At 43.3% G+C, this 18,378-nt stretch overlaps 1 protein-coding gene across 1 annotated transcript in view; it reads left to right on the plus strand.

Annotated features, from left to right (window-relative positions):
• slc67a1 (solute carrier family 67 member 1) overlaps positions 1-18,378 on the plus strand; it is a 119,892-nt gene that overhangs the window by 94,264 nt on the left and 7,250 nt on the right. The window contains exons 8-9 of the mRNA XM_043706113.2: positions 14,993-15,094; positions 16,211-16,331. Of these exons, the coding sequence (XP_043562048.1) occupies positions 14,993-15,094; positions 16,211-16,331 (223 nt within the window). The remainder of the gene's footprint in view (positions 1-14,992; positions 15,095-16,210; positions 16,332-18,378) is intronic.

Consider the following 18,378-nt stretch of genomic DNA (forward strand, 5'->3'; position numbering starts at 1 on the left):
TCCCACGGCACCTTCTCATGTAATTGCAGAAAGTGCAACAACTGCCTGTTCACCTTCTCCCTGCCCACAATCCAAGGGCCTAAACCGTCTTTCCAGGTGAAACAGCATTTCACCTGTCCCTTCTCCAATCTTGTGTCCTCAGTGTGCTGCGGTGTTTCAGTGAATCAAAGCGCAAACTGGAGGAGCAACATCTCATCTTCAGACCCAGGTACTTTACTGCTGTCTGGACTTAATATTAAGTTCAACACCTTCATGTGTGACCAAATTCCCATTGTGTGTGTGTGTATATATAGAACCTGATGGAGAGAGCCTTCTCACTCTTAGTTAAGCTACATCTTATTACTTGTTTGAAAGTTTTGACAAAATGCCTCATCGTCTAGATACTTCACCAGTCTGCTCTGAAAGACATACACTATCTCCTTTTTGCACAGGATTTTGACAACATTAAATGGAGACCCCCGTCTGATTGACTTGCAACCAAAAATGTTTCTGTAACAGCCAATTATGCTTGTCCCACTGTTTAAGATCCTTCCAACATACCCATGGTCTGTGCAAACTAATCACCAACTACCACACTACTTCTGATGTCTCTTAAATGTGTTTTTCAAATGGGAGTGATGTTGGCGATGTCATATTAAGGGGAAAGTTTGGACTGTTCCCAGTTGGAATTCTATTCTATTTTGCAGCTGTGATTTTGCTGTTTACAGCTTTCTGTAGCTGGTGAATGCTAGACACTTAGCTATTCCCAGTGCTCAAGAGTTGGGCTAAATTATTTCCATTGTAACACATTGCCCTTATACTTTCAACTTGGGCAAACTCTGTTGGATAGTAATGAAAGTGAGGGAGGTTCAGTCAATTTCCCTATCCTTTTATAGTTCCATGCTGTTCAACTAATGCTCAGACAGCAGCCATACTCCACCCAGTAAGTATTTCAATGGATGGAATCAAGTGGAAGTTAGAATCCCCATGCAGTCAATATTACTCCTTTGAACAGTTGTGGGAAAAATCACCCACCTTGGAGTCAGAGTTGGGGTTCAACGACAGAGTTTATTGTACAGGCAAGTACCGGAGCTCCATGGAGAGAAAGGCACTGATAGCACAGTTGCGACACACACACTGACCACAGCTGCGATTCTTCTCTCAACCCAGAGCACATGTCAAGATACTTTTTGTAGTATAATAGGTTAGTGATGAGGTTATTGTCTTTGTAACATATTTTGTTTATTGTAAACGTTGCAGAATCATTGATCGTTTTGATGCAGTAATTGTCAGTTCCAGCGCAGCCTTTGTTAATTTCAGCGTGGTCGTTGTCAGTTTCAGCACAGGCATTGTCAGTTTCAACATCTGTGCGGAAGTCCATTGCTGCAATAATGGGTGCTGATAGCTCTTCTTGAGAAGGATGATTACTGCAGCCCAGCTTATTAGCACTTTGTATTGAGTCCACATCAAACAGTTAGCATTTCTATCAAAGGTGTTGGCTGGACCCAGACACTTTAGCGGGTAGTATACACTACTCGTGTGTATTCTCTCCCCCACCTGCCTTAAACTAATCAACTAGGTTGTGAGTGTATTGTGCTGGCATCCTGGTGGCCCCAGGCAGTATCTGTGTTTGCTCTGCTGTCTCTCTCCATATTGTGGTTCAGCGGCCATCTTGTGTGTCAAGTGGCCAACTTGCGGCTTAGCGGCCATCTTGTGTGTGTCCATGTGCCTAGTGTCACCCTGTCCGTGCTATCTCCCACTTCATTACCATCCATTGACAAAGTGTACAGCAGAAGTAGTGAATACCACAGACAGACTTTCAGATTCTGATTGTCATTACATAGTAACATGTTTGCTGATCTCTTAAAGATTCGAGTCTGAGGTTATGGCTGGAATCAACTGGATGAGAATTTGGGATGCCTTAAAACGGTGAATGGCTGGTGCGCTTTATTTGTGTACTTGCATTTTCTGTCACCCACCGTTACTATTTCCTCCAGTCCTTCATCTCATTTTCTAATTCCACTTCTTTCAGTGGCAGAGTACTCAGTGATTGGCCTGAAGAAGGGTCAGTGGACCCGATTCGTTAACTCCGATTTCTCCCCACAGGTGCTGCTAGACCTGCTGAGATTTTCCAACAATTTGTTTTTGTTCCTCAGCCACTATGTTCCTGCTTCTAAAGGCCTACACCTTGCTATTTTCTCCTGAACTTTCAAAACTCTCTTGGAAACCTACCTCTTCACTCCAACAAAATCTCTCTGCCTTCTATTCAGCTCTCTTGGATCTTATAAGACTTCGTGGTTCATTTCTCACAAACTAGGCTTTGTGCAAATTCAGATTATTGTTGGTATTTCTCTTCATCTCCTGAAGGCACTTACTGATCAAAATTTGCTTAGTTGCTGGTGAAGTGGCTGATCTTTCTCTTAAAAGCCTGGATAAGTATTATTCAGTGTGTGGCACGTGTTTTCATCTGGTCTCCTTACATTAGCATTTTTCTACTGAGTTTCTGTACAGTGATTAGAATTGGAACTCTGGCAGAATTTCTTTGTTCACCAATCCAAGGGCACTTATCTAAGATAAGTTAACTCAGTGCAGACTGGACAGTTAGCTAGTGTAATTCATTTGGGTGATAAAGCCGTGGAAAGTTGTTGATTGTCTTACTGCTCTTTTTGCAACCCTTCTTCCTGTTCACAATCGAGAGTGTGGTACCATCTGAGGAGCAGGAGAATCTACATTTCGGGCATAGGCCCTTCATCAGGAATGAGGTTTGTGGGCCGGGGAACTGAGAGATAAATGAGAGGGGGGCGTGTTGGGGATAGGTACATGAAGGTGTGGGAGAAGGTGATAGGTAGGACAGGAGGGTGGAGCAGATAGATGGGAGTGGTGATGGACAGATCAAGAGGGCAGTGCCGAGTTGGAGGCTTGGGACTGGATTAAGGTGAGGGGAAGGGAAATGAGGAAATTGGTGAAATCCACATTAATTCCGTGTGCAGGTCTCCAGGCGGAAGATGAGGCATTCTTTCTTCAGGCGTCGGGTGGTTAGGGTCTGGTGATGGAGGAGGCCCCAGGACCTGATGTCCGTGGTGGAGTGGGAGGGGAGTTAAAGTATAACGCCACAGGGCGGTAGGGTTGGTGCAGGTGTCCCAGAGATGTTCTCTGAAACAATCTGCACATTGGCGTCCTGTCTTCCCAATGTAGATGACATTTGTGGAAGTACAGGTAAATTTCTGTCAGTGGTGAAAGGGGGGGAGCGGCAGCGTGGATCTGACAAGGGAGCCACTGAGGGAATGGTCTCTCTGAAACACTGATAGGGGTGGGGAGGGAAATATATCCCTAGTGGTGGGGTCTGTTTGTAGGTAGCAGAAGTGGCAGAGGATGATGCGATGTATCCAGAGATTAAAGGTGGGGACTGGGGTGGGGGTTCAGTCCTTGTTACGTTGAAAGGAGTGAGTTTCAAGGGCAGAGGTGCGGGAAGTGGAGGAGATGCGCTGCAGGGCATTGTTGATTAAGTGGGAGGAGAAATTGTGGTCTTTGAAGAAGGAGGCCATCTTGGAATTTCTATGGTGGAATTGATCATCCTGGGAACAGATGCGCCAGAGGCAGAGGAATTGTGAATAAGGGATGGCGTTTTTATAGTAGACTGGATGGGAGGAGGTGTAGTCCAAGTAGCTGTGGGAATCAATGTGTTTGTAGTATATGCCAGTGGTTAGTCGGTGGCCAGAGATGGGGATGGAGATGAAGAGGTCCAGGAAAGTGAGGGAGATGTCTGGTTGATCCAGGTGAATTTGAGGTTGGGGTGAAAGGTTGATGAACTGTTCAATCTCCTTGTGGGAATACGGGGTAGCACTGATTCAGCCATCGATATAGCAGAGGAAAATGTAGGGAATGGTGCCAGTGTAGCTGTGGAAGATGAACTGTTCCATATACCCAACAAAAAAGCAGGCGTAGCTGGGGCCCATGTAGGTGCCCATGACTACCCCTTTGGTTTGGAGGAAGTGGGAGAATTGAAAGGAGAAAGTGTTGAGGGTAAGGACTAGTTAAGCCAGATGGATGAGGGTGTCACTGGAAGGGTACTGGTTGGGATGGTGTGAGAGGAAGAAATGGAGGCTTTGAAGGCCTTTGTCATAGCGGATAGATGTGTATAGGGACTGGATGTCCATGGAGAAGATAAGGCATAGGGGGCCTGGGAAACAAAGTCTTGGGAGTGAAGGGCTTGGTTAGTGTCCTGAACGTAAGTAGGGTGTTCCTGGACTAAGGGGGAACAGGATGGTGTCAAGGTATGCAGAGATGAGTTCAGTGGGACAGGAGCAAGCTGAGACAATGGGTGGACCGGGTAAGTCAGGTTTGTGTAGAATCAGGCGGTGCGGGGTTCTCGGATTATGAGGTTGGAGGCTGTGGATGGAAGAGCTCCAGAGGTGATGAGGTTGTAGATGGTCTGGGAAATGATGCCTGATGATGGGAGATGATGTCACGGTCGAGGGGGCAGTAGGAGGAGGTGTCTGCAAGTTGGCCCCTGGCTTCAGCGGTGTAGAGGTTTCTGCGCCAAACTACCACAGCAACCCCCATATCTGCTGGTTTGATGGTGATGTTGGGGTTGGAGCAGAGGGAGTGGAGGGCACCGCATTGCGAGGGCAGGAGGTTTGAGTGGGTGAGAGGGGTGGACAGGTTGAAGTGGTCTATGTCAAGGGCGGCAGTTACAGATAAAGAGCTCAAGGGTGAGTAACAGATCAGCATGGGGTGTCCAGTTAGATGGGTTGCGTTGGAAGAGGGAGACGTGGTCCTCGGTGGGTGGACGGGGTCTTGATTGAACATTTCTTCCGCTGCCTCCACCTCTGGGCCCATTTTTTCAATGTCGTATTACATCAAACTCATTAATCAGGAAGCATAGTGGGATGAAGGTGAGGCCTTTGCTGAAGACAACATTCGTCTTCACTTCCTCATTTCTCTTCCCACCCCTCCCCCCCCCCCCCCCCCCCCCCCCCCCCCACACACACACACCTTATTCCAATTCCAAACCTCCGAGTTGGCACCGTCCTCTTGACCTGTCCATTGTCCTCTCCAACGATCCGTTCCACCCTCCTCTCTGACCTATCGTCTTCTCCCTTCCACATCTGACATAAATTTACCTGCACTTCCACAAATGTCATCTACAGCATCAATTGCACTCGATGTGCTCTTCTCTACATCGGGGAGACAGGACGCCATTTTACAAATTGTTTCAGAGAACATCTCTGGGTTACCCACACCAAGCAACCCAAATGCCCCATGGCTGAACACTTGAACTCCCCTTCCCACTCCACCAAGGACATGCAGGTCCTGGGCCTCCTCCATCGCCAAACTCTAACCACCTGATACTTGGAGAAAGAATTCCTCATCTTCTGCCTTGGGACCTTGCAACCACACAGGATTAATGTGGATATCACCAGTTCCCTCATTTCCCGTCCACCTCCTTATCCTAGTTCTAAGCCTCAGACTCGGCACCGCACTCTTGACCTGTCCATCATCCTTCCCATCTATCTGCTCCACCCTCCTCTCTAACCTATCACCTTCTCCTCCACCTTCATCTACCTATCGCATTCTCAGCTACTTTCCCCTAACCCCATCCCCCTCCCATTTATCTCTCAGCAACCCCCATCCCCCCTCCCCAAGCCTCATTCCTGATGAAGGGCTTACGCTCAAAATGTGGATTCTCCTGCTCCTCAGATGCTGCCTGATCTGCTGTGCTTTTCCAGCACCACCCTGTCACCTCCTGATCTCCAGCATCTGCAGTCCTCATTTTCTCCTTTCTGTTCACAATATCTTGCACAGTGCTGGTTATTGAGTATCAGTTCATTTGAACTTCTGATGAGGTGATTTTTTTTAACATCAAAGAGATTGGAATCCATGCCACTTGAGTTTTTTTGAATGCAGCACAGTAAGTCTCTCACAAAGTTAGCTGATTCATGTGATGTTATCTTTAACTTGAAATACCTGAGTTTCCTCTCCACCCAAGTTACTTGCATTCTCACAATTGTTAATGAATTGGCACCTGCAAAGCTGCAGGTGGAATGTAAGTTGAGTGACAATCAAATTGTTGCAAGTGCTACCGTGGGAAAAGGTACAACTCCAAAAAAGCCTCAAGGTAAAAGAACCTGCCTGTTGGCAGCACACTCATACATAGCAGTGTGGAGCCCGATATTGCACGCTGAAAAGACATCATACTGGGCTGGTCCTAATAATCTCTAACAATGGAGATCTCAGTCATAATTAGCAACTTGAGATGATGTTGGAAGAGTGTTGTAGGCATCAGAAAGTAAACTATATTTGTTTAACTAATTAGACCAAGGGCATAACCGACACCTCCCAGAGCCCATTTCAGAGACTCCGACTTTTATGAAGCAGTGAGGGGAAGCAAGAAGAGAGGAAGATGAAATCTAATGCAGTAAAATCTTGCATTAAATTCAGTGTTTCAAGATGGCGACAGAGACTGGTGACACTTTGCATATAACGCATTAAAAAAATCTTTTCACTGTATTTTTATATACGTATGACAATAAATCTAAATCTAAATGCATTATGCAATACACATCAGGCACCTCTAAGTGAATCAACCAGTCTAGCTGTTGAGAAAGTTGCTTCAGGACTGATTTACTGGGAATAGGGTGAAGGAAAAGAAGTATCCCTTGAGCCCAATTCTTCATGTTTCAGATTCCCAACTTTCAGTTCCAGTTTAATGACAGGAAGAGATTGAAGCCACAGTAATTTCAACCTAGGAAATAGCTTAAACAATTGGAAAATTGAAACTTTTGACTAACTGACTGTTATTGCAAATAACTGATTGATTGCAATTTGTCATCACACAAACCTTAGTGGCCTTTGGGTGATTCCATCCTTTCTGATTTTTGTAGCTTCTCTTAAACTTACTGTCTGTTTCTCTGCTGTATATGACACTTCGGTCCAACTCGTCCATGCTAACCAGATCTCCTATACAGTATAAACCTAGTCCAATTTGTCAGCACTTGACCCATATCCCTCTAAAATCCTTCCTATTCATATACCCATCCAGATGACTTTTAAATGTTATAATTGTATCAGCTTCCACTTCCTCTGGCAGCTCATTCCATACATGTATGACCCTCTGCGTGAAAAGGTTGCCCCTTAGGTCTCTTTTATATCTTTCCCCTCTCACCCTAAACCTATGCCGTCTAGTTCTGGACTCCCCCACCCCAGGGAAAATACCTTGTCTATTTATCCAATCCATACCCCTCATGCTTGGTATGACAAAAATCTCTGAAATAACCTTTAAAAAATATCCCATTTTATTTGCCAGTTTTATTCTTTGCCTTTAAGGTATTGGGGCTTTTGCATTACCAGGTTTTATAATCCCTATTTATATTTCATTGTACTAGAAGGAGTGCTGTATTGTTGATAACTGATCCACATCTTTAATGGATCTATTTTACTGTCACTTCACTACAATGGAAAACTTTTTTAAAAATTAGTATACAGTAATTGAGTCATAGTTTGCTGTTTACTCTAATTTAAAAATACCTATTGTTTCATATTACACTGGGGTCTGACTATAAGGTCAGTATTTACTATCCATCCCTAACAGCCCTTGAGAATGTGGTGATGAGCCACCACCTTAAAGGAATGCAATCCATGTCATATTGGTGCTGATGGAGAGCAAGATCCAGATTTTAACCCAATGATATTAAAGGAACGTTAATGTAGTTCCGAGTCAGAATGGATTGTGTCTTGGAAGGATACTTAGTTAGTGGTGCATTATTCAAAGAAAAAAAAGCCAAATTTTTCAGGAGTGAAGTTAGAAAACATGTCTTCGTAAAGGGTGGGAATAAAATTTCAGAATTTTACTCTGTTCTAGAGCAATTATTAACTTTAAATCTGAGATTGGAAGGTACCCAACGGTGTTAAGTGTGACTATGGAGTTAGGTCAGAGTGAATTAAGTCTAATGGAATGGCAAAACAAGCTGTAGGGAACAAGTGGAAAATTCCTGTTCCAATATTCAGTGCCTTAAACCTACGATTATAATGTGCTGTGATGTATTATGTAGATATATCTCTGGAGCTGGAATGACAAAGGCATGTGGCAGCCATGATGAGCCTGCTACTGCCTTGCAAGAGAGAGATGGCTTTAAATTTGAGAGCTGTATACCAAAATGTCTAGTGATTTCAGCTTTGAAAACTGCATTCTCAGCCTCCTCAGCCTGTTAACAAATTCCTCAAGGGGTTAATGGGCAAATAGTTGAAACCGAGAATTTTGCAGCATCACCCCTGCCACCACCCCTCCACCTTGGAGAATTGCTTTGTCTTCTAGAAATTGTGGGATCCACCGTGCAGGAACTGATTACTGAATTGTGCCCACATCCCTTCCCAACCACTTCAACCATTGAAAGCTTTGCCCTGTGAGTGTGACCCAGTTGCACCCCCCCCCCCCAAAAAAAAAGCCCTGAAAAACTGTCACACCATCATGGTATTAGTTGTATTTTGTTGAGAGAAGAGGCAGTTTATGATATTTTAGGGTGTGTACCTTTCATTTGAATGAAGAATGATTGCATCATTATCTGGCAGGGTTGCTCCATTTATTTCATTCATAAGCAGGGAGGTGGCTTTATTGGCAGTCCTTTCAAACCACTTACTTCCTCTTTTGCTCAGAAACAATGAGCCCCGATTCTGGATTGACAAATGAGAGCAGGATAGTTCTGAGCAGATTAGCTGCAGTTGCAGAACTTTACATTTCCAATTTCCAACATGTATTTTGTTTTAATGTTCATTTGACTGTGAGAACTTGCATCCCCTGTCGTCCCAGCGACCGTATAAATGTTTTTAAAATCCTAATTTTTCTCCCTCAACTTCCTGAAGGCACTTGCTTATTATGGGTAGTGTTTTGTAAGAATTGACAATGATCTTATAGCTCTGAAAAATTACCATTTCAACATGTCAGTGAAAATAGTGAATTATCAGCAACATACATAATGGTGGGACAGCATTACAACTCCGCCTGATCAATATCAACATTGCATGCATTTTCAGAGGATAACAGCTGTACCATGGAACGCTTCCTAATTTCCAGCCATTAATATAGGAATATTTTGGCCGATTGCATCACTGCCTATCCTGAAATCAGCTAATTTAATACAGCCTCTCCGGAATTGGAAAAATTAATCAACATTGCTTCCAATTTCTGAATAGGCTGCACTGAGTTCTGATGGTACCACTATGTAAAATCATAGAATCCCTACGGTGCAGATAAAGGCCAGTCAACCTAGTAACTGTGCCAACCTTCTGAAGAGCATTCCATCAGACCCCTACACCCTACCCTAGCTCCATAAACCCTGTATTTGCCATGGCAATTCCATTTAGATACATATCCCTGGACATTAGGGGACAATTTGGTACAGCCAATCCACCTAACCTGTGCATCTTTGGACTATGGGAGGAAACCAGAGCACTTGGCAGAAAACAGCGCAGACATTGTGATTGTGAAAACTCTACAATCATCAAAAGCTGGAATCAAACCTGGGTCCCTGGTGCTGTGAGGCAGCAGTGCTAACTACTTTGCCACTGTGTTGCCCCCAGAGGTGGTTTTATAGGGATGTTGCTGACATGCTTTTCTTTTATTCTCAATTGTGAATTTCAAACCCCTCAAACCATGCTGTACAATGGTTGATGGGACCTTCAATTATGTCCGACCCACTTCACACACTTCTATCCTCACCCCTTCCTTTCCCAGGAATAATAGTTTCCCTTGTCCTTACTTTCCAACCTATCTGTCTCTGCATTCAAAGGATCATTCTCTGCTATTTCTGCCATCACCAGGAGGTTACCATCTTCCCATGCCCTCCAGTGTCAGTATTCTGCATTATCATTCCCTCAGCCATACCCTGGTCTACTCCTCTGCCACTTTCAGTGCATCTTCAAAATGGCCACCCTACCCCATGGCACAACCCCTACAATTATAGAAGGTCAACATTTGCTCCTTTATCCCTTCCCTTCACTCTCTCCAGCGTCCCGAACATACCTTTCAGGTGAAGCAGTGATTTACTCCCTCTTTTTTCCAATCAGGTCTATTGTATTTGGAGCAGACAATGCAGCCTCCTCTGTATCAGCGGACCAACTGCAGACTGGGTGAATGCTTTGTGGTACATCTCTGCTTTGTCCACTTAAATGACCCTGATCTTCCAGGTGCATGCCATTTCAATACACCATCCTGCTCTCATGCTAACATTACTGTTCTAGGACTGTTGCAGTGTTCTAACATAAGCTGGAAAACAGCCTTTATTTTTCCATTTACGCAGTTTAAAGTCTTCAGGACTCAACATTACATTCAACAATTTTAGACCATAAATTCAGTCCTCCATTTTAATTTCACTCCCCCACCTCACCAACCCCCACAAGCCCTATGTCTTGCTCTCAAAAGGTTTGGTTTCAATAGAGTTGAGCTGCGTTTTTTCATTAAACCTACCATTAACACCTGCTCTCCATCTATATCACTGCTCAACCACCATCAGGACTCACTTTGCCTTTTGCTCTGGGCAGCCTTTAGCAGCTGTTTCTCTTGTCCTCTCCTCCTTTTCTCTGTGGAGTAAAGCCCATCCCATTTCCAATACCTTTCCATTCAGAAGAAGAGTCAAGCAGGATTTGAAATTTTGACTCTTTTTCTCTCTCTCCACAAATGCTGCTGCCAGACCTGCTGAGTTTCTTCAGCACTTATTTCAGTGTTTACAGTATTTAAGTAGAGCCTGGGTTTGAAAGCTATTGTCTTCCAACCTGTATTTCTCAGAACCACAGGACGCAGTGTGCTGGTCTAGAGACAGCTGGGTTGTAATACAGTTTTCAGATGCTTTACAAAGGCACTGGAGGTCATTGCACACACCTTACAGTATTTGCCTAATTGGAACCTGAGCTCACTGACACCAAACAAAAGAATGCAGTTGTTTGAATGAGAGCGGAAGTAACGTCTCTGGGACTGAAGCAGATGAACTGACTATCACCAGTTAATGGCTGAGTTGCAGGCACGCCCAGCAACAAAGCCTGCCACTGTTGATGAAGGCAGAGGAAGGTAAATGCTAATTCTAAAACAGTGCAGCCAATGTATTGCAAGCAAGACATGCTGCTGACTCCACAAACATTTCCTCACTGCGTTTCCAGAGCCAACTCTGTGTTCAGTTCTATATGCAACGTTAAATTAGCATCAGAATTCTATTGTTCAGGGTCATATCTGTATTCTTTGGCATGTTGTGAGGCATTCCTGATGAAGAGCTTATGCTCTAAACATCGACTCTCCTGCTCCTTGGATGCTGCCTGACTGGCTGTACTTTACCAGCACCACACTTTTTTGACTCTGATCTCCAGCGTCTGCAGTCCTCCCTTTCTCCTGTGGTTTGAGGCATGTGTTGTATGATCAAATTATATAAATAGGGTTATGCATATTGATTCACTTTCAGAAATTAAAGCTGTTCACAAATCCCCAGTAATCAATTGAGTGAAATGTTAACTGATGTAGCACTGAGTAACGTAGACCATAGGATCCTAAGTTCAAGCAGTTCCAAACCAATGATATAAAATTAAAGCTAAGTGCTGGAATGCTCAACAGGGGTTTGGCAATATCTGTGGAAGAGAAGTAGAGTTAATGTTAGCATTGATATGATTCTTCAGAACTGAAGGAAAGTAGGAATGTGATATCCCATTGAAAAATTGTAAGTGGGGGATGAGGGAAGTGCAAAAGGGAAAGTATAGAACATGGATTGGATAAATAGGCAAGGTCTTTTCTCTGGGGTGGGGGAGCCCCAGAGGGCATAGGTTTAGGGTGAGAGGGGAAGTATATAAAAGAGACCTAAGGGGCAACCTTTTCACGCAGAGGGTCGTACATGTATGGAATGAGCTGCCAGAGGAAGTGGAAGCTGATACAATTATAACATTTAAAAGTTATCTGGGTGGATATATGAATAGGAAGGATTCTAGAGGTATATGGGTTCTAGAGGGAAATGCTGACAAATGGGACTAGGTAGAACATTACAGTGCAGTACAGGCCCTTCGGCCTTCAATGTTACGCCGACCTGTAATACCAATCTGAAGGCCATCTAACCTACACTATTCCATGTACCTCCATATGCTTGTCCAATGATGACTTAATTACTTAAAGTTGGTGAATCTACTACCGTTGCAGGCAAAACATTCCATACCCTTACTACTCTCTGAGTAAAGAAACTACCACTGACATCTATCCTATATCTATCACCCCTCAATTTAAAGCTATGACTTCATGCTCACCATCACCATACTTGGAAAAAGGCTCTCCCTCTCCACCCTCTCTAACCCTCTGATTATCTTATATGTCTCTATTAAGTCACCTCTCAACCTTCTTCTCTCTAACGAAAACAACCTCAAGTTCCTCAGCCTTTCCTCGTAAGATCTTCTCTCCATACAAAGCAATATCCTAGTAAATCTCCTCTGCACCCTTTCCAAAGCTTCCACATCCTCCTTATAATGCAGTGACCAGAACTGTACACAATACTCCAAGTGCGGCCGCACCAGAGTTTTGTACAGCTGTGGCATAACCTCATGGTTCTGGAACTCAATCCCTCTATTAATAAAATCTAAAACACCATATGCCTTCTTAACAACCCTGTTAAGTTCCAACCCTGTTAAGTTCCAACCCTGGTTGGAAACTTTCAAGGATCTGTGTACCTGGACACCAAGATTTCTCTGCTCATCTACACTACCAAGAATCTTACCATTAGCCCAGTACTTTGCATTCCCAAAGTGAACCACCTCACACTTGTCTGCATTAAAGTCCATTTGCCACCTCTCGGCCCAGCTCTGCAGCTTATCTATGTCTCTCTGTAACCTACTACATCCTTCGTCACTATCCACAACTCCACCGACCTTAGTGTCGTCTGCAAATTTACTAACCCACCCTTCTACGCCCTCATCCAGGTCATTTATAAAAATGACGAACAGCAGTGGACCCAACACCGACCCTTGTGGTACACCACTGGTAACTGGACTCCAGGATGAACACTTCCCATCAACCACCACCCTCTGTCTTCTTTCAGCAAGCCAATTACTGATCCAAATTGCTATATCTCCCACAATCTCATTCTTCTGCATTTTGTATAATAGCCTACAGTGGGGAACCTTTATCGAACGCCTTGCTGAAATCCATATACACCACATCAACTGGTTTACTCTCATCTACCTGTTTGGTCACCTCAAAGAACTCAATAAGGTTTGTGAGGCATGAACTACCCTTCACAAAACCATGCTGACTATCCCTAATCAAATTATTCTTTTCTAGATGATTATAAATCCTATCTCTTATAACCTTTGTGATATGGTAGAGGCGAAAGATACCATGGAACAAAGATAAAGAGAGTGATAAGATTGTAATAAAGAAATTAAGTATTAGTCCAGAATGAGTGTTAATGCCAAGTCATGGCATAGTTTCTCCTCTCCCAGGAGGTAATGGACGACAAAGGTTACCCTCTCAGTCGTATCCTACATCTGTCTTCTGTGAGTTCATTACGGTTTTTCACTAAGGCACGGCTGAACTGGCAATCGATGAGTTGAGCATTGTACCCTGTTCTTTTGAGGGAGTCCTTCAACACTTTCAGGTATCTGTCACATTCCTCCTTGTCTGCACAGATCTTGTGTATATATAGGGCATGTCCGTAGTGGATAGCTGTTTTAATATGTTTAGGGTGGAAGCTGGAGAAGTGTAGCATTGTGAGGTTATTGTGGGCTTGTGTGTATAACAATTGCTATAATTTGTTTTTTTTCTAACCATTCGCAGCACCTCTTCCCCTTCAGGTGTTGAGGTGCCTGTCCTTGATGTAAGTGCATGTGTCCAAGAATGATAGTGATTCTAAAGAGTAGGACGTGGTAAGACTGAGAGTGGGATGAAATGAGTTGATATGACTATGTAGCTGTTTCAGTGATCCCTTGCCATGAGTCCAAAGGAAGAAACCTGGTGTACAGGATTGGTTGGAGGTCCTGTGCAGCAAAGAAGTCTTGTTCAAACTTGTGCATGAAAATGTTGGTATATTGGGGTGCAAATTTGGTTCCCATTGCAGTTCTGTGTGTCTGGATGAAGAATTGGTTGTCAAAGGTGAAGACTTTGTGGTCGAGAATGAAGCGGATAATTTGTAGGCTAGGGCCTGGAGATAACCTGGTTTTATGTGATTTTTGACCTTAAAACAAGCATCTGGTAAGAATAGATCATGCTTGCAGACTAAGCAGAGGTGTTCCAGGAAACAGTCACTGAGTCTGCTTTAGTCTCCCAGTGTAGACAAGACCAGATTGTGAGCAATGAATATGTAGACTAGGTTGAAAATATACAAGTAAATTGTTGTTTAATCTAGAAGGAGGTTTCAGGGTATTGGACATTGAGACAAAAGGAGTTGAAAGGGAAAGTATCACATCCCTTGTGGTTGCATTGAAAGGGGAAGGGGAAGAGGTGCTGCGAATGGTTAGAAAAAAAACAAATTATAGCAATTGTTAAACAGGCACATGTTGTGATTTTTTAACTTAAGGATTTTTTTTTTCTTAATTTCCCCTCCCCCTCCCAAATATATAGTGGAATGTTTTCCCTGTGGAGTAATCTCGAACAAAAGATCATAGTTTTAGGATGAAATAGCAGATTTAAACCGAGATGAGGAGGAATTACTTCTCTCATGGAGTCATGAATCTTGGATTCACTATCCCAGAGAACAGTGGATGCTGGAACATTGAGTAAATCTAAGGAGGAGATAGATTTTTACTTTGTGATGGGTTGAAGGGCTATGGAGAAGGACCTAGAAAGTGGAGTTAAGGCTGAGATCATTTTGAATGACAGAGCAGGCTCAAGGGGCTGAATTGTTTACTCCTCATATTTTTATATTCTTTGCTGAATTCAAACTGTCTGGTCTTTGAACAGTACTCCACCAGTCTCCTATTTGATTTCTCATGGTCTGTTGCATGTTCTTAAGATTAATTTGACGTCAGTAGCTTTCTGATTTTTCTTGCTGTTTTCTAGGTTATGCAGGGACTGGTGGTCGGATGGCTAACTCAGCGAATTGCAGAGAAAGTCCTGTTTCTCTGGTCTGTTCTGCTGATTTCTCTGGTGGGTTTGGCAACGGTAAGTTTTTGATCTTTTACATTACTTTGGGTGTGTCCTTCACATTACCTTGTAGTGCAAGTGAATATTTGAAGAAAATAATGAACGCGCGTGTCTTTTATGACCAGTGAGTAATGTAGCAGGTGGTGTATAATCACAAAGATTAAGAAAGGTGTGCACTCTGAATATAAAAGTTGTTGGAAAAAATGAAATGGAAATCATAATGTCCTGTTGATTTTCCTCCCTTGCTGCTTGTAAAGTATCATTCTGGAAGTTAATCTTCAATTCCTGGAAACTGTGGGTCACTCCTGGATGGTTGACTCCAGGGGAGAGAGAGAAAGAGGGGAGAAAATTGGCATTTCAAAGAGAAATGTTAAAAGCTTTTGTCCATGACCGCAGTAACCCCATGGTCAGTCTCACTGTGGCAGCTGTGCTTGTGGATATGACTTTAATAGCAGGATGCAGCTCATAGCTTGAGGCTAGTCCACATCCTCAAAATGATGTCATGATAAAGGTCACAGGGTAAGAGTCAAAGATTCTTCCTGTGGAACTTAAAGCATACTCAGACTGAGGGGAATTCATTAGGCCTTGGTACAGGTAGATAGGATTTCATTGCCTCAAGCAATGAGAGGGGTGACAGCAACAAAAATGTGGGTGTTGTTGGATGTTTTTGAAGTTCTTTGAATGTCTTGTTAGTGGGCCTGAGGCCCTTTATCAAGCATAAGAGCAAGGGTTATAGGAGGCTGAAGCCTGGGAAGATCAGATCACCAAAAAAATACTTTAGGGTAGTTTTTGAATGTTTTCTTTACTGATATTTGCCTGAAGTCCTCTCCCTCTATTCTGGAGATATGCAGTGTTGCTTAGTTAGTTTGTCAGATAGTTTCTGACGTATTTCACTGAAGTGGCCTATTTTTCATTAATGGAATGTGTGCACTGTTGACAAGAAGGCATTTACTGCCAAATCCTAATGCTGCTGTGTGATCTTATGCTGCAATATTGCTCTGTAATAAAAAGCATCAGAGGAGAAACACATGACAACAGTTTGTACATCTTAGAATATGCCATTATGACTTTTCATTTGGTTTTAATTTCTTCTTTTGGTCCAAGATTAATGGTTTCCATATGTTTTTCCTTCAGGCATTGATGACAAACATATTCCAATTCTGCCTCATTTGCATCCCGATGTCTCTGGGAATTTCTGCTTTCTACCTCATCACGAATAGTATCTTAACCAAAATAGTTCCTCCCACAGACACTGGTAAGTGGACGATATCACACAATGCTTCTATTAAACACCCCCTTCAAACCCTCCCACTTCCAGATGATTCATTATGAAAATAGTGATCTCTTGAGCCATAGAGTCCAGAAAGTTCCAGGTTCAAAGAGAAAAATCTCAGGACTTCCACTTTCAAAAGACTAATAGATATACTCGTAAGGAGGAAATAAATTAAGATTGTAGAACAATAAGGTCAGTGGGACTGATTTGGATAATTCTTTGAAAGAGCTGATGCAAACACAATAGGCCATACTGTCTCATATCATTATCCATTGAATCCTGCTAGGTTATGTGTACATGTGAATAATCAGGCCAGATCAGAATCGATTAGGTTTCCTCCTCTATTTTCCCTCCCCATGTTACTCTATGGTGCAAAGATTACCTGTCTAAGTTCATGCATAATATTTAATCATGGCTAAGGTACTGAAAAGTTGCCAATGCCTCTTTTCTTGAAACTGGAACCTGATATAAGACCATATGGCATAGGAGCAGAAATTAGGTCATTTGGCCTGTCGAGTCTGCTCCATTATTCAATCATGGCTGATAAGTTTTTGATTTCCAAGGGGATCAAAGGTTATGGGGAGAAAGCAGGAAAATGGGGTTGAAAAACCTCTCTATCTCTGTTTTAAATATACTCAGTGACCTGGCCTTTACAGCCTTCTGTAGTAATGAATTCCACAGATTCACTCTCTGGCGAAATAAATTTCTCCTTATCTCTGTTCTAAAGGGTCTGCCTTTTACTCTAAGGCTGTGTCCTCGGGTCCTCACCTCTCCTGCCAATGGTAACATCTTCCCAACATCGCTCCATCCAAGTTATTCAGTATTCTGTAAGTTTCAGTCAGATTTCACCCCTCCCCCCCCCTCCCCCCAATACCCTTCTAAACTCCATTGAGTATAGTCCCTCAAACATTCCTCATATTTTAAGCCTTTCATTCCTGGGATCATTCTCATGAACCTCCTCTGGACCTGCTCCAGGGCCAATACATCTTGCCTGAGATATGGGCCCAAAATTGCTCATCATACTCTAAATGTGGTCTGGCCAGAGCTCCATAAAGCCTCAGAAGTATACCCCAGTTTTTACATTCTAGTCCTTCGCGATGAATGACAATTTTGTATTTGCCTTCTTCACTACCAACTCAACCTGCAAGTTTACCTTAAGAGAAACTTGGACTTGGACTCCCAAGTCTCTTTGCACATCAAAGTTTTGAATTTTCTCCCCATTTAGAAAATAGTCCATGCTTCTATTCTTCTACAAAGTGCATGACCTCACACTTTCCCACATTGTATTTTATCTGCCACTTCTTTGCCCACTTACCTAAGCTGTCTTTCTGCAGCATCCCCATCTCCTCAATGCTACCTGACCCTCCATCTATCTTTGTATCATCTGTAAACTTGGCCAGAATGCCCTCAGTTCCTTTATCCAGATCATTAATGTATAAAGTGAGAAGTTGTGGTTGCAACACTGACCCTGTGGAACACCACTAATCACCAGCTTCCATCCTGAGAAAGACCCTTTTATCCCCACTCTCTGCCTTCTGTCAGACAGCCAAGCTTCTATCCATGCTAGTACCTTGCCTCTAATACCGTGGGCTCAGCAGTCTGCTGAGTTGCACCTTATCAAAGGCCTTCTGGAAGTCCAGATAGATAACATCCATTGGCTCTCCATCTTCTAACCTGCTCATTACCTCCTCAAAATATCCTAACAGATTTGTCAGGGATGACCTCCCCATGTTGAAACCGTGCTGCCTTTGCCCTATTTTACCAAGTATTTAGACATCTCATTCTTCACAACAGGCTCCGAAATCCTATCAACGACTGAGGTCAGGCTAAATGGCTTGTAATTTTCCGTCTTTTTCCTTAGTCCGTTCTTAAACGGGGGTGAGGGGAGGTGCGATTTTCCAGGCCTCTAGGACCCTCCCTGACTCCAGTGATTCCTGAAAGATCACAAACGCCTCTACTATCTCTTCAGCTATCTCCTTCAGAACTCTGGGGTGTAGCCCAGCTGGTCCAGGTGATTTATCTACTTGCA

This window comes from Chiloscyllium plagiosum, unplaced genomic scaffold (assembly GCF_037043375.1).
Source record: "Chiloscyllium plagiosum isolate Xiang-an unplaced genomic scaffold, Cpla_swu_hap1 HiC_scaffold_18, whole genome shotgun sequence".
NCBI lineage: Eukaryota > Metazoa > Chordata > Chondrichthyes > Orectolobiformes > Hemiscylliidae > Chiloscyllium > Chiloscyllium plagiosum.